This window comes from Anas platyrhynchos, chromosome 4 (assembly GCF_047663525.1).
Source record: "Anas platyrhynchos isolate ZD024472 breed Pekin duck chromosome 4, IASCAAS_PekinDuck_T2T, whole genome shotgun sequence".
In the NCBI taxonomy this organism is placed as follows: Eukaryota; Metazoa; Chordata; class Aves; order Anseriformes; family Anatidae; genus Anas; species Anas platyrhynchos.
Window position 1 is genome coordinate 55236296 of NC_092590.1, and position 17330 is coordinate 55253625.

Consider the following 17330-nt stretch of genomic DNA (forward strand, 5'->3'; position numbering starts at 1 on the left):
ATGTGAAACAAGTCTATGTGCTAGATTTTGACCATGTTTTCCTTAAATATATTTGTAGATCAATTACAAAATACTACCTTTTCTCACATAGCCCACCTCCCTTTCTCTGCCTCCAGATTCCAGGCTTCATAGGATCATTTTATCACATTTGACATCTCAGGGCACTGTTACCCTGTGTCTGCTCTCTTTATTTTGACTTGACTGTTGAGAAAATAACCTTATTTTCGAGGAAAGAAAAATTTCTCCACCTAAAAAGGTGTGTCTGAGGGTCATGAGTTACTTGCCTAGCATAATCCATTACAAACCAGTATAAGAAACCTAAAGCACATCTGAAAAAATACCTCTCAACCTGCAATCACCGTACTATTCCTAGTTTTTCTGTCTCACTACAAGCAAAGCAGATAGCAAGGACACAAAGAGTAACTGGAAATGAGCAGGAGAGAGATTTAAACCTGCCACTTCGCTGATCAGTCTGATCAATCTGCAACCTGATCAATCATATAAGCAAAGCTATATTGGAGTTACAGCCTTAATTCCTATCTTCCCCCTGTCATTTATCAGCTGTCTTCCTACTCAGACACAGAGGCAGATCACTTTGAAACTGCAAAGGTACAAAAGAAACTGGTATCTAAAATTGAAATCAAAGTGATGTGAAACCTCCAAAGGTGAACGCATGACCACAACCTGGCAGCCTTGTAATGCGTCTCCTAATAACAGCAACAGTTAAGATGACTTTACTTTCTCATCCCTTTCTTTTACAAGGTATATTAAGCAAAGCTATCTGTTGTTTAAAGCCAAAGAGCAGGAGGAGTTGGCCAGCACTCTGACTTCTCTCAGCAGACAGCAATCAGCCACACAAGGATCAGGATACTGCATAGCCAAAGCAGTTGGGGGGCCTCTGTGTCCCGATATCCCATACAGCTGCTGTAGGTGGGCCTCAAAAGATGCAAGGAGGCTGCCTGGGGGGGCTGAGGGCCTGGCAGTAGCTGTTAAAATCAGACCAAATCTCTATTCCCGAAGGCAAACAGCAAAATAGTGAAACAGCCAAGGAGGACTCATTCCTGCTCAGTTCGTGACCTCCGCAAAAAAAGCAACAAATTCCTTTTCTCCTTTCAAATTAAACATCTACTCTTTATTGCCAAGGAATATGTTTTAATAATCTGGGGTGTTCAAGGTTTGATAAACATCAGAAATCTCTTTGCTGCTGTTACATGACACCTGAAATACATTTTCCCCCCACTCACAGCTTTGCATTTTCATGCCAACATTACATAAAACATACTGGACTTTTTTAACGTACAGGTTGGGGTTTCCTTGCAAATACTTCTAAAAGAAGCTGTTCAAGTCCAAAACCCACCAATTTATTTATTTTTAATTGGCTTTTTGTACTGAATGAAGTTCCAGCACATTCCATTTGGAAAACCTACATTATTGTTTCTATTTTCAGCTTAAAATAATAATTTCACATGTAGATGTCTAGAACAATTTCAGTGAGGAAAGAAAGGGGAAGAAAATAATTTAGTTTGCTACAAGTGGATTTTATAGACAACCAAAATATCTGTGCAAAAAGCTGTAAAGTAAGTCAGTGCCTATTCTTAACTTTGACCATATAGATTTTAACTTCCTAAATTACTGACTATCACAACACTCAACCTATATATATGATGTTTCTTTCTCAGATTTGAAAACATGTGTTTGGTGTCCAGTCACCTTGAATATCTCCAGTTTCGGACTTTTAACAGTAAATACCCAAGGCAAGATGAGCCACCCAACAGGTTGGCGGCAATTTATTTTCCATCCCTATTCAACTACCAGCAAAGCACTCCCCAGATGCAATTCAAGAACTAACGCAATTATTCATGAAGCTATGGCAGCTGCAAACTTAGGTGGACTGCACCAAATAGCCAACCTAAATTACTACTGTTGTAGTAATCTAGTAGTAATCTAGTCTACAGACATTGTGCAAATACACCTCCGTAGGGCCACTTGGAAAGCAGGATTCATGGATTACATTTGGATGGCAGCATGGTTTACAGTTCTGAATGCTAAGCTTTCAGGAAGAATAAAAAGTAGTACAATAATATAATATAATGTTTTTAAGACTTTCCTTAAGTTTATGGGCATAAAATCAATGGTTAAAACAAGAGGGAAAGAAAGGAACTCTTCTTTAATGCAGGGTGTTTCTATTCCAAGGCTTTCTCCCAGCTCTTGCAGAATGGTTCTGGTTCTTCTGGGCAGTGAAAAATAAGACAGGAAAGGATCTTTCCTCCTACAGAACAGATATTCCTGTGCTTCCACTTACTGTAAACAGGCTGGAGATGTATTTGGGATGTAGGGCTACATCCTACCTCCTGAAAATGCAGAATGCTACAAGGGTAGGGAGATGACCCCAGGCATCGCACCAAGTCTTATGAACACAAGCTATGGGGTGAGAATGGCAGAAATAGCTTGTTCTGTTGGCAGTGGGAAAAGAAAGGGGAAATAAATCAGCTCTCAGTGATAAATCATTCCTATCATTTCAGCATATATCCTACCTGCCCTCCTGACTAGACTTCAGATCTCCTTTTGTTTATAGAGGAAAACAACCAAACCATGCTTACACTTCAGTCATGAGTAAGGCCAGCAGAGATGTTCATGCATCCTACAACAACAAGCTTCCAACTCCTCACCAACTGTTTCTGAAAACCTTACAACTTAATCCACATTATACGAGTAGATACAGCTTAACTGATAAGCATGCATAAAGGAAAAGGGTAAGCTTAAAGCAATTACCATGTATTCCTTTACTCAACAGAGGGACTCAGACTACAGCTGGTCCATCAGAGAGAGGTGTACCTAGAGCACAGAACCAGCAGAGCCCAGCAAGATCATTAGGCCAGGCTTCAAGGGCCATGAAAGCAGCTGTACTAGCTCCAGAGCCAACAACAAACTGCCAGCAATTTAGCTGAGTTAAAGTCCTGCAGAGCCCCAGTCCCAAGCCAGCTCACATGTCTCCAAACCGCTCCCGCAGACGCATTTTTCTGGAGAAGGCAAATGTTACACACAGCTACCCAAAATCAGCTCACGGCCAGCAGGACGTATTGGCTTTGGCAAGAACCTCAACACTGCCCTTCCTAGGGCCTGGGCAGTATCCATCAGACACAGCACTGCCTTGCCTGAACACATGCAACCAGATCAGGCTCTGCACTGTGCTCAAGCTAAGTAGGCCTGCAGGCTGGAGACCCTACTACAGAGCCACCTGGGACTTATGAGGTCAACAGATGTAACCCCACTAAAAAAAGGGGTTACAGAGCTATGTGACCACTTTGTGTGATGTGGGGAAATTGCCCCATTTTTTGCCTGAAATGCAGCAGCAGTGCTCTTTGTGTTTGAGCAAGCCAGCCTGGATCTGTAGAGGGGTTTCAGCAAGTTCAGCATTCCCCCAGTCCTCATTTGGGGGCTCGAACAGGATGATCTTTAAGGTGCCTTCCAACCCAAGCCATTCTATGATTCAGTGACTCCATGACCCTGCACATGACTGCAGACAGCCTGGGCACACAGGTAGTGCCCGATTTCTGGGGCTTTGAATACCTGCAAACCCCAAGGTGTGCCCTCCTTTGCCACGAAGAGTATTTCACAGCTTTGGGCCACTCACCCCCAGGACAGGCAGAAGGTCCTGGACACGAGCAGCAATCCTACAAGGGCTGTCCTGAGGCCATGCTGAGCTTCCATTGTCTGGTATACCCAAAGGACAAGGTTATATGCAGTATATAAAGAGTATTTGTGTACTGCTATACAGTAGAATAATTCATACTGTAGAATAATAGTAGAATAATAGATACTAACAAGAAGAATACTGATCACAGTCTGAAGTTTTTTGTTCTGCAATTTGCTTACGTAACAGTTTGTACACAGGACTAAGCACTGGATTTCTAACACTTCTCACTAAGTTTCAGCCAAAAGAATAGAATAAGTAATGTGAACAACTGTTGGGAAGATAAAACTATCCGCAAGAATTCTTATGCAAGTACTGGGACAACACCAAGTACAACTGCAATGACACAGTTCTTCAAACGTATCCAAAAGCCTAGAATTCAAGCAGTTTCAGTTCTCTAAAATCGTATTTTAGAAAGTAAATTTTAATCAGGATTGGGTGGCTCAAAAGATTGGGTAATAGTATTTAAAAAAGCAAGTGATTAATCTGTGATCAACTAGAGAGTAAGGACTAAAGAGCATTTAAGGTCTCAAGCACGCCTGGAAACCAGCCAGCTTACCCTAATACTATGGGTGCTGACTCCAGGCAGATTTGGGAATTTATACTTTCTCACGCAGACCTCATGCTTATGAGTAGCTTCCTCTAAATTAAAGTAGAGCCACTCCATGATTCTCCCCAGAAATCTGCACTGTAGTCATGCTTATGGAAAGCTAGCGACATTTAGACCCCAGGCTTTCTGATAATGCTATGCTGACAAATGTCTTGTTTCACCGTTACCTTTCTCACAATATTTATGTGTTGTTTCTAAATTACAAGCTTCTGAGGTCATAGACTGTGGTTTTCAAATACCATACAGCATCTCGTGTAAAAGGGATGGAGAGATTCCTACCAGTAAGCTTTATACTTTGCTGGAAAACATATTTTGATCACTGTTGACTGTACCATTCAAAGATCTGAGATGCTCAGAAATCAAGGCCAAGCATTCTGAAGATACAGCTCCTAAGCTCCTTCAAACTAATAATTATATGGGATTGACTTTTTCTCTGTTGGTTGTTTTAGACAGAATGAAAGAACAAGCAACAACTGGTGTTGTATTTCTGGAGATAAAGTATCACCCACTCTGAGACAATTCTGCTAATACCCTGCTTACTCAAATGTTTGTTTGTCTGCAACGCTTCTCTGAGAGGATGTAATAACCTCACTTATTCCTCGTCTAAAATTCTCGTCCACTGAAATATTAAATTCCACTCAGCCACTCTTCGGCACTGTAAAAATAAAATACAGGCACACATGCTAAGAAGGAAGATGACGCTAGCCTCATCCCATTTCTCAAATAAAACAAACAGAAAAAAAAATCCAGTCCCCAAAGACAAACTGTCAGGTTTCTTTTTTTCCATAAGTTTGTTCCTAAACACTGACTTTGTAGCAAATTTTACCTGCCCGTCTGGTGCACAAGAAAGCATCTATTTATTTATTTCTACTGGCCTCTTTGGAGGCTTTTACAAGGGTTCAGACAGCACTCTCTGAGGAATGCGCCATATGATTTACAAGTTTGCAACTAATTTTGCCAATGATTAATGCAATTCCTGCATTTGTTCATAATTTGTTTTATGAAAGAATATACATTGTGTCCAATATATACTACCAAGCCTGCACTGGCTTATATTTGGCAAAATTTGCTTATATTTTATCTGAAAACAAACAGCACAGCAAAACAGCATGCCTGTCAGATGTGTGTGGTGTTCTCGGGACATTTCAAGTTAGGCTTTTCATGAAATTGTTGTGGTTTAAGAAGCAACTACTGCCTGACCTCTTCAGGGATAACAGGAGAAACTTAATGAAAGAAAACATCCGAGAATTGTACAACGAGAAAGGGTTTTTCTATTTCTGCACGTCAGGTAAAAGCTGTATAAACTGTTTTTCTACATCAGCAATTGAGAGAGTTTTATTAGCTTGTGCTACTGACCTGTGCGGACAGTTTTCTGGCACTATTTTCACAACTTGTACAGTATCGCCTCAGTTATCCAGATCTTCTTGTTATCCCAGCAAGGGTCAAATTCCTGACATGTATTAATTACGCTGAAAATTACCCTGGATTACTTGAAACCTCAAATAACTGATCCTATTCACCGTCCTCCCTTTTAAATAACAGAGGACATACTGTGTGGTGGTGCTAATACTTTGTAGCTGATCCCTGTAACTCCAGAAATTAATACAGAAACGTCACACTTCTCATCTAACGGGCCTGCTGGCTCCGGTCTGGAAACCAGGACCAAAATGCAGATGTAGTTCATGGAAACTGTCCTACTCATGGCTGTGGGGCAGGAGGTTGGAAGGACAGACACTGTTGCTAGGTAGGGGTGGTAAAGTTAGGATCGGTTTTGGAAAAAGCCAGCAAGCCTCCTTCTGACCGAACTAAAAACAGTATCCAAAGGGACAGGAGTGATGAGGCAGCTTTCGCTATGAGAGGTTATTAGCAGCATCCAGGGCTGCTTGGAAACACCAGTGGGATTTGCTGGCGGGGCAGCCAGGCCACCCAACACACAACCAGCTCCGCAGTTATATATGGCAGGAAGCAAGCAGGGCAGCAACAGCCCGGGCTATCAATTTATGGCCTGAAGTTCGTCACACCAAGACAGGTGCAAGGGTGAGATTCACACCTGGCATTCAGTCCAGCTGCCTCCCAGCGATACCAACATCAGTACCAGAGAAAAGGATGAGAAGGGGAGCTGGGGGGAAGCATGTTTACCCTTGGCTGGAAGGGGAAACAGAACTCTAAATTCTGCAGGAGAACTCGTACAAAGAGAGAAGCCAAGGTGGCGAAGCAGCGTATAGCACAGCCTGGAACACGTTGCCTTGAGCTCAGCAGACACCCGCATGCATGCACACATTTAGCAAGTTCAATACTTATTTAAAAGCCTGAAAAGAGAGCTCCCTTTCAGGCGTCTCCCAGCAATAAATCAGCGCCCACTCCGGCCCCACACAGCAGCAGACAGTCCCCACCCCAGCGACGGCACTGCCTGCATGAGGATTAGGGGCAGAAGCAAACAAAAGTGGCAATACGGCAAGGACTCAAGCAGGACGCCACTCCGAACACGAGGACTGCCTCTGTACCGCAGTAGTAACTTTCTAGACTATTATTTATCTGGCTTGTCCAAAATTGAACGCGTGATCCTCCCTAGTAAGCTGTGGGGTGGGTTTCCACACCGTAGCACAAGGCCATGCAGCCTTCAAGAGGTTAACAGCGGTGTTGATGTACCTCCGTCAGACAGCTCAACCTACCGCCGCATTTTTGCACAAGCAATTAACTAAGCCGCTTCCTTTGCAGCATTAATTTTAACAGGTTTACAATAGTATCATTAGACCTCTGGACATTTAAGAGGAAGCGCATTACAATTGGGAAGTCCTGTGCCAAGAAGGAAGTGAGTGGCTTTAATCCAGGAGCACTGAGGAATGCAAAAGGCAAGGAGACTTCAGTGTCAGATATTTCAGCCTCTGTGAACTCTTGACCACGGCACCAGACTGCAGAATTTCTCCAGGCTCTTCAAGCAGAGAAATCGCTGCACGTTGGTCTTTAAGGCAACTGGGACGTACTCCGCTAGTTTCCCCTTTTGCTCATTCGTTTTAAGCCAGGGAAACAACTGCAGTGTGATCTTTGGAGGGAGACACGTCCCGTCATCTGCATTCAGCACGTACGCTGCTGCTGGTGACACGCACATCATCTGACAGAAAGCCACTCGCGCCGCCCGGAAAGGTTTTCTGCATGGAAACAGTACCAACAGTTGCTAGCAGACGTAAACGGCAAGAGAATTCACCGAGCTGAGCCCCAGCCAGCAGGAGATTAGGAGCAGCATTCTTCCTCTACCATCAGCCGTGCATGGGCTGGGGTCCCACCAGGCTGTTGCTAGCTTGTGCTTGCTCTCTTGTCACAAAAGGGTTTGGTAATAGGAAGCCTGGGCCCCGCTGGCCCATTTCGAGTTTGCAGATCTGTCGGTCTGACAACAGCATGGAAACTTTTGTTCCCACTCGCCTGGAGGGGACCGCTTAGGTTAAGAGCTGCCTGGAAGGCACCCTCCCCTCTCACATCTCAAGAGTTGCCTGGCTGTCCAAATTCTCCAGGATCACAAGGATTGTATAGCAGCACTACCTGCACCACAGATGCTGTGAGAATGCAGGGTAGCAGCAAATACAGCAAATATTCTCATGCCAGTCAGTGCCATTTCCACTGCAGTTAGCTCTCTCTGTCAAACAAATACCGGGATCGAGCTGTCCCCTGGAGCAGAGGCTACATGTCACTGAGAAAGACAGTTGAGGATAAGGCAGTATTTATAGCACAGACCCACAGGCTCCAACCTGTGAGAGGCTTTCCAGAATGAAACAGCCCTAAGTGCAATTTTAAACACAGCCTTTAAACTGGGAATTTCAGGATAAGACTTTCCCATATCCCCATCTCCTTTGAGTTTGGCCAATAACTTAAGAATTGCATCCAAGTCTAAACTCCCTACCTGCAGCTTCACGGCTGCTTAGTGCCGATGGAAGTTCATTCTGGTGCCAGCAGGAATGGCAGCTCCTTCCCTGCCACAGCGAGCTGGTCCCTTCCCTCCTGCTCACACGGTTGCATGCTGCAGCTCTGTGATGAAGGAGAAGGGTGGTTTTCAGGCAGCTCACAGTTGTCTGCTCCAGCTAGCAGCCATATGAGCACTAGTGCTGGCATGGCAGAGGGTGTAGGAAACTCACATTTGGATTAGCTGAAAGCAACCACAGTCACAGGTCTAGTTTTCCTTGCTAAGGAGAAAACCTGAAAATACAGCCAATAGCTATTTTTTAGCCTCAAGACATGGGAAGTCATAGCCCTGCTGATTTTGAGTGTGCTGGGCTACACACGCAGCACACCAGCTCTTTTCTTCTTTCATCCACGTTGCCACACTGATCAATTTTGCACCAGAAGTCACACAAAGATTGCCTGGACATAACCCTAGCAGTGCTGCACTCATCACAGGCAGCACACTCACACTCAGGGCATGTAATTCCTCCACAAAAACTCCTGGAAATGCCCAGCTGTTGAGAGAAGTGTTGGCAGCAGGAGTTGGCCTGCAGATGCTGGAGACATCCTGCTCAGGAGGCCTTTCATTTCTAAGGCAACGGCTGGAGGCAACGCTGGCTTCTTTACTTCAGTTAAGTGCAACCCAGAGAATGGCATTTTGTTTGCAAAACTATAATTTTTCTGGTACTTACATGAATTAAGACCTTGTTCTTCAAAAGCTTGCAATTTCTGAAATATCACTTGACCAGAGTCAGTAAACCAACATAATAAAAATCATGGCTGAACTTGGAGACTTTATGATCTAAAATCTAACTAATCTAAAAATTAATCAAGGGGTCAATCTGCATTTTCCACAGGTGCAAAGCGAGCTCCTGCTGGAAACCAGCTGCCCTCCCCAGCCCCAGGAAGGACTCTGTCATTTATAGTAAAGGTTAATGCCGTGATAAGGGCAAGTTCACATTTCAGCTGCCTAGCATTAGGTTTTCAGCAGCAGCAATGTTTTTCTTTTTGCCATTTTCAAATGTTACCCCTACAATCCTTCACTTTATTAAGCCTCCTATGTCAAAAAAAAAAAAAAAGTGTAAATAATCACTACACAAAGCCTTTATTTGTATAGTTTATAAATAGCATCTTCGGAAGTCAGTTGTCTTCCTGCCCCAACAGGTAGGTTCCTTGCTTTTACTTGAGCACTTTTTTTCTGAAGGGTGGTAGCTAGCTAACCCTTCTTGAGGCCAGGCAATAAAACTGTGTGAAACAGAAGAAAAAAAATAGAAAAAAAAATCAGAAAGGAACTGCTCCACTGTGACCATCCTCTCGGTTTTGCACACAGAAAGTTCTCCTTACCTCAGAATTACATATTAACATTTAAAATTATTCAATGTGAATGAAGTTAATTATAAATCTATTAATTAAAGCCATGGTAGAAAACTGAAGTGGGGAGTGCAGTCTAAAAACAGGCTGTGAATGACACAGGAATGCCTGCGATATTTTTGTAAGCGTTATTTATTATTTGTATTAACATACCGTCTAGGAGTCCTGGCCGTGGTGCAGGACTCATGGGGTGAGGTGTTAGACAAAAACAGACTAGCAGATGATCCTTCCCACAAAGAGCTTACACATATTATTAGCTCTTGGCCAAATCAAGTCACGACACTCTCAGTGGCAATGCTCAGCAGGCTCAGGGCACAGTTTAAGCTGACTGTGAAGCTGCACCATTGAACCCTAACCCGTCTGGTTTGGGAAGAGGCCATGACAATGTGACAGTTTGCATCCACCCATAGCTGTGGTGCACAGCACGCACCCTACAAACCTTCACAGACGTTGGCTGCTGCCATCCTGGCCAACGAGGAAACCATGCATGGTGCCTGGGTCCTGTATGACAGACTTCACCTGGTAATGGGGGAAATGCTGCTGGGCACTGGCAAGAAGCATGGCAGAAAGGGACAGTCCCCTGAGCATGGCCCAGCCAACAAACAGCTTTGCTCACCGAGGGCACCGCAAGCACTGCAGCCAGGGAAGCACCCGCAGGGAGGGACCTGAAGACAGCGCTGAGGTTGGGCTGCAGAGGCTCTGGCTGTGAGTGCTGGCTGGGACCAGAGGTGTACAAAGCACACAGAAACTTGAAAAACTTCAATTTCAGAACCAAGCAAGGTGTCCCGTGCCCCAAGCTTTGCCTACAGCCACCCAGCTCTGCTGGCAGCTAAAGACAGAAGGCACTTTCCTAGATATTAAGGTCAGCTCATCAGCCAGACTGCAGGACACAAAGACTACTAGGAGCTGGTGTTTGTAGCTAAACTCAGCTCCAACAGTCAAAGGCAAATACCAGGTTGGCTCATTTACCTCCAGTGTTTGTTTGTTTGCTTTTTGATGGCTCACTTCTTATTAATTTCCTATGATTTCAGCCTCTCTCACATCTGTACACCAGGTTAAAGCCCAAACTTGGAGGTCTGGGCAACAAACCCAAGTGCAGCCGTGGAATAAGTCTTTGGTACATACGATACTGTCAGATGGATGATTAGTTTCCAGCATCAAAAGTATGTGCGTTTCTGAGCCAAATTCAACAGCATGGCAAGTACAATCATTTCAACCAATAAAATATTAAACAAAACGCCAGCATTGTGTTTTGCACTGGTTTTTCTTTAAATGGGAGGAGAACGATGCTTTCTGGACAGTATTTGCATGGTTAATTTGGAGCAATAAAAACTTTCAATTCAGTCTAAAACAACAGGCCACTCGCTCTGTGCTTCCTGCCAAATTTGAGCTGATGGCTGTTTTCGTCTCCTCTGACGAATTAACTCCACTGTCCCTGTAGATTGTTCCATGCGGGCCCTGTTTACAAACACCCTGGTTAAGAAACACCTGTTAGTTTATTTTTGTATTCTTCATAAAACTTAGACATCTTTGTGTGTACAGCATACAGCTGAATTCATTAAACAGGAATGTTACAAGGTAAAATCTGTCTGGCTAAGATGACACCAAATCAAATAAGCAGGAAAATCTAAACAAAAAATTAATTCAAATGAAAAATAAAGTGAACTTTCAGGAAAAAAATAAGCATACAGAAACACTGCAAATGCAAACTTTTTTTTCCCTCCCTTTCCCAAGGACATTATTGTTGTAGTGTCCATTTACATTACAGTACAAGATGAGCCAAAGCACACAGTGCTGTTCCAAACCACTGGCCAGACAGTAAGTATTGTTCTAGTCAAACATTCAGATACCAGAACTGAAGGCATGCACAGGAGGTATAAAGAAACCAATTACTACTAAGAAGATCCACAGAAACCATGACAGAATGGTTTGCATGGGATTTTGCTCTGCTGTTTGATGCTTTGTTTTCCACCAACATTCCCAAAAATGCTTGTGGGATGTGAGTGCCAAGAACTTACTCCTGTTAGACAGTGAGGAAATCTTGCTTCTGTTTACTTCACATGTACCACACCTCACACAGCAGGACTTCTTTATGGATACAATTGCGCTGGCAAATGAATTTGTGCAGCAGAAATAAGAAGCACAAATTAAGGAAACAAATTATCATGGTTTATGGATCTAGACATTACAGTAGAAGCTGGCTCTTTCCAGAAAATGCTATATGGAATTAGAGGGAGAGTGGGAAATTAAAAAAATATATTTTCTCATTCTTCCTTCAACAAAAACATAACAACATTGAAGTACAAGTTAGAAAGATTAATGAAAAACAATATACATCAATTAAAGGTCCATGTATTTCTCTATCTCCTTAAATTATTTTTAATTCTGTGACATACATTACATTATGTTTGTGTCTTCACTATATTTGTGTCTTGTAATTACATTTTCAGGCTCCTATCATGAAGAAAAATCATTTAATTTGCTGAACTTAATTAGAAGTACAAATTCCTGAAAGCTAATGAATGCAATGCTGAAATACTGTTGAGACATCATATGACATCAAAAAACATTGGAGTTTATGCAACAGGACAGCATAAAAGCAAATTACCAGCACCAACAGACAGGTAGCTATTCTTGATAAGGTTCATAGCAAGTTCCCAGAGAACATTTTGCCAAGAGAAACTTCCTAGGAAAATAATCACTGAAAAAAAATATCTTGTTTTCAAAGGAAGAAGCCTTTTTTTTTTTAAACAGTAAGTTACAGTTCTGCTCACCTCAGTGCAATAACTATGCAACCAGGTGACTTTCACTGGGCTATTTTTTGCATTGCTAAGTCATACAAATATCACACATACAAAGATGAGGACCATGCACAAGCTGAAAACTAGATACCATCATAAACAGATTTTTATTCAGTAGTGTTGAAATATGAGCCAAGATACAAGCTAAAGTTCAGCCCTTTAACTTTGTCTTGGCTACTTCCTACTATTATATGTGAGAGTCTTTCACACAGTCTCTGAAGTAAGTGTCTAAGCTCCTGTGGGGATTGTTCAAGGAACTGAAGTAATGCTATAAACTCTCCTAAACTCTGTCAAACAAAAGATAAGGCAGAAACCTTTTATTTTCTCACAGAGTGACATTATTCAGGGACAGGAAGCAAGAACTAGAATATTTTTAAAGGAAAAAGATAGTTGACATATAGTGGTTAGCATTATAGAGCATTGCTTACCTAGGGTGCTGCAGATGTGTTATTTTTATAGAATTAAATATATAATGATATAGTTGTACAAAATTGTAGGAACCTTAAAAATAAGTTGTGCCCACTCTGAACATCATACCCCATGAAGGAAACCAACAGCAACTCACTGAAAAATTGTTGGCTTTGTAAAAATCACTTATAATCATATTCAATGTACCTTACTCATCCATCATTGTGGTCTTTTAATTAAAAACTCAGCCAAAATACTTTTCCAGGCTTGCACAATTAAATACATGAAATGATACTTCTGGAAAGCTAACAGCTTTAAAACAAAGATGTTCAGTATCAACTTCTAGCATGAGAAAATTTCTCCTGGAAACGTGGCTCTTTCAGCAAAGCCTGTTAATCCTACATGTGTTTAATATGTTCCTTGGATGTTTTGTGAATTTGCTTTTTGGTGGGAGTATTAGCTATCTGGATTAATGTATAATGAACAGGAATAAGAAAGCATTTCATCAAACTTCATACTCACTGCAAGTCTGAATACCAAGCCATTGGTCCTACGTTTTATTTCATTAAAGCAATGCATCATCTCTGCTGTGATAACAGAACCAGTCGGCACTTCCAGAGATGAAAGCAAATTACAAACAGGCCTGCCACGCTGAGCATATGTAATTCTATATGTAATGTTGCATACAATCCACATCCTGACTTAGGCCCGCAACCAGACAAAGATCATCTTTGTCCATTTATACAGCCTGCACTTAATAGAGTGGTGTGCAAAACCCTGAGTCCTTACTCAAACACTGCCATGCTATGAAACAATAAATTTTGCTTACATGATTACATGATTGCTGTTCTGGTATACAAAAGGTCTGCAAATAAGCCATTCTCTCTTAAACCGCATGAGGAAATCACCGGTAAGAATTTCAGAGTAACTGCAGGTTCGTCTAGCTTCAAACACCAGGAAAAGTTTGAAGAATTCAATCTGTCAACAGTAGAGCAGTTGCACATAATACTTCACAGCAATGTTATAAGAAATCACTCAAACACCAAATATAGGCAAAATTTTTAGAGTTGATAATAATTCCAGATGAATATCTCAGCATATCCCCAGTAGAGGCCTACAGTTTACTGTTAATTTCCTTCACTAAAGCGTACTTCTTCATTTGTCCTTATAATAACAAAGGAGAAAAATAGACCATCATTTGGAGAAATAAAGTAGACTCAAGTAGACATTTTGTAGAGCTACATAATACATGACTGTTTATGCCTCTAGAGGTTAATGATGAAACAAAAGTGAGTACTTTACCATTACTCATAACTTTTAGCTGCAATTTCCTAAAACAGAAAACCTACCTGTTGCCTCTACTAGTGAATTATATACTTATTTTATCAGCTATAGGGAAGAAATTAAGGTAGAGTGATTAAGTTACACTTTTTAGGCAGAAGCAATATTTAGGAGTTCAAAAGCACACATTTCACTCAAAGCAAAAGAGGCAGTTATGCTTCCATGGTATTTCCATGAGTACTGGAGGAAATCACACACACTGAGGTGAAATAACTGGAAAAGTTACTATATACTATGTCAAGCCAACCAAAGCTAAGATAATAAAGAGAAATCAGCAATAAATAAAGGAATGTCCCTCACATGCAGTCAACCAACGAGGAGTTCTGACTGTTTCTGGAAAGTAATGTTAATTTTTTTAATTTTTTTTAAGGCCTATGGACATGGTACAGGTGTGAGAGAAGAAAAAGATACACTATGTGCTCAAACACAGTAGTGATGTCTGTACCTTAAAATATTATGCCATAAATTCATGCTAACAGACAATCGTACTCAATAATTTTAAATTTGCACACAATCCTTGAAGCAATCGCTCACCACTAAGTAAATATGGCAACAAAAGTCAACAGGTACAGCACTAGACATGTTTAAAAGCAAGTCTCTGTTGGAAGGCTTGCTTTGTTTGGAATGATCTATTTACAGCATAGTAGGTAAAAACACCCATTAGCAATGTTCAAAAAGCCAGACGTGCCAGTGAACTTTTAAACAGTCTACTACTGTATTAGGAAAAATATTTAGAAAAATAATTACTTAAGGTAACTAAAGGACATGGGTACAGAAGTTAAAAAAAAAAAAAAAAAAAAAGTCACCTTCCAAGACAAAAAAAAAACCAACAAGCTGCTGTATTATTAATAGCTTGAAAAACATTTTTTTTTCTTACTGCTTTGTAGACATACATCTGGCAAGTGAGAGCTTTATCTCAAAAAATGAGAACACGCACACACTTAATGTTTCCACGTCCTTCCTTCTACAATCAACTTACCTTTGGGATTTTACACATGAATAAGAAAAAAAAAACACAACAACACAATGTAATTTAATATCATCTTCTAAAAACAGTCATAACAAAAATGGAATCTTTTATGAATGGGAGACAAGGAAATGAGAATTGCACTACTGGCATCTTTTGCCGCAGCTTATTCCAAGTACACCTTTCAATTAGGCTTGGGTAGGAATAAGCTAGATGGGTTTTAGAGGCAAAACAAAAGCACACGAGGAAGCATCGCAAATGGGGTGGTAGGGATCACAAATGAAATTCTAAAACTATGTGGTATTCATGCAGAAATGGGCCTGTCAATCTACAGGTTGAGGGACCCAGACTCAAAAGCTAGGTAATTACATTACAGAACCAATTTAAAAATGAATGTAGCACGGTTTCTGAACACATTGAAACTTTTTAATGCTGTTTACATAAAGGAACGTTGACCTCAACTACCAGCAACTAATACATTCTGAATCTTGCAAAACTAAGTTAAAACATCAGTAGTGTCGTAAGACAAAAGAACTATGTATGCAAGTGTATCATTAGTCTAAATTGAGGATGGTCACCCTCCACACACCCAAGAGGCCCTTTTATTCTTAGCCACATCTCAAGGTCAAAAACAAACAAACAAAATATCAATACAGCCATATTTCTGTGTCACACCCCCTACACCTAGCATCCATTCATACCCCCACCTTCCTTCCCAGCAGCAGGCACAAGACCGTGACACCCTCTTGAGGTGACCCCCTGAGCACCAGCACCCCAAAGAGTTGGAGAAAACTGTCTCAGGGGTCAAGTTCAGCCCACAGGCTGTAAGTACATCCTCTGTGGTCTTCCTTGCTCATGACAGATTATGGCCAACTTCTGCTCTGCCCATAAAGTCAACACTAAATGGTTCCCCAGATAGTCCTGCAATGAATGTTATCTGCAGACTATGGTGTTCCGAGGAAAAGGCAAATGAGACAAAATATACAAATACATTTTTCTTTCTTTCCAAAAAGCTATCTTTTTGTGGTCACAGCTTGAAAAGCATACAATTGAGTTCTTAGGGAGCTAGAGCCGAAACTCTCAGACAGTATATAACCAAGAAGATATTTTTCCTCTAAAAATACACTCTCCCTCCTGAATACGTCCCCCTTCTAAAAAAAAATAGACTGGAAGGTCTTCAGATGTCTGCACTGTTCAGATTTCAGCGGGACTGTCTGAGTTCAGTAAGTTAGAAGAGTTCAAATTACAAAAATAATTGCTATCTAAATCACACAGTCGCAAAACCAAGATTTTTCTCCATTTGATATACTCACCAAACCTGCAATGGGGGTCGGTAGTCTGTTGATCTTTTTTATCAATCCCGGCTTTATTGCATTCAGCAACCTGTCATGAGAAAAGAGTATTTATGAGTGTTAAGTCACAAAATGCAAATTATCAAACACTTGTGCCCAGCATATAAGCATTTTATTATGGCTGTGGAGATTCTCCCCATTTTCCCCTCCCAAAAATGTGTGTACCCAAAGCTTCATCACTGAAATGAAGAAATTGAAAAGAAGGAAAAATATACACAGCACAGAATCCCAACAATATTTCCTTCATCTCCCAGATTGATGTAGATCACATCAGTCTTGACAGGCTGTGGGAAAATGTTGTCACATCAGTCTGCCTCCCCTGCCTAGGGGCAAGGCATGTCTGGAAGGAACTGAGAGCAGAAACCCTGAGGGCATCTGGGTATCACCACAGCTCAGAAAGAACAGTCCAGCAGTTTCTGGGCTGCAGGGTGAGGAATTTTCATCATAAAATCCTCTTGCAACAAACTGTGTTTCTCTACCACCCTTCCCCCAAGAGAAAACCTTATTGTGCTTTTTATCCAAAGGCCAAAAATTCAGTCCTAACCACTGGAAAGAAAATCATCAGATCAAGACACTCATTTCAAATTCAAGATCTTGAAAGAAATCAAAAAAGAGGCGTATGGTAGTTTAAAACTCTGAAAATTAGAGTGTCTACAATGAAAGAGAGGTATCTCACTTGGTGCAGGCAGTCTCCATTCAGGAACTACCCCTTCCAGCAGCCTACCATAACTACACGTGGCAATGAACACAATGTGAACCAGGTTTTGGGGAGCTGGGGGGACTTTTGTTTTTTTAATCATCTTGCAGTGAAAAACTGTGCAATCCAGCCTCATACAGACTGCAGTACTATTCC

The 17330-nt window shown here is 41.5% G+C and overlaps 1 protein-coding gene across 11 annotated transcripts in view; it reads right to left on the minus strand.

The window, feature by feature from the left end:
• Positions 1-17330, minus strand: part of LIMCH1 (LIM and calponin homology domains 1) — a 171550-nt gene that overhangs the window by 80308 nt on the left and 73912 nt on the right. For all 11 annotated transcript variants that reach the window (XM_038177873.2, XM_027457186.3, XM_027457184.3 and 8 more), the window contains one exon: positions 16439-16508. Coding sequence is in view for 8 of the 11 variants with exons in the window: in XM_027457186.3 (XP_027312987.1) it covers positions 16439-16508 (70 nt within the window). In the remaining 3 variants the exon portion in view is untranslated. The remainder of the gene's footprint in view (positions 1-16438; positions 16509-17330) is intronic.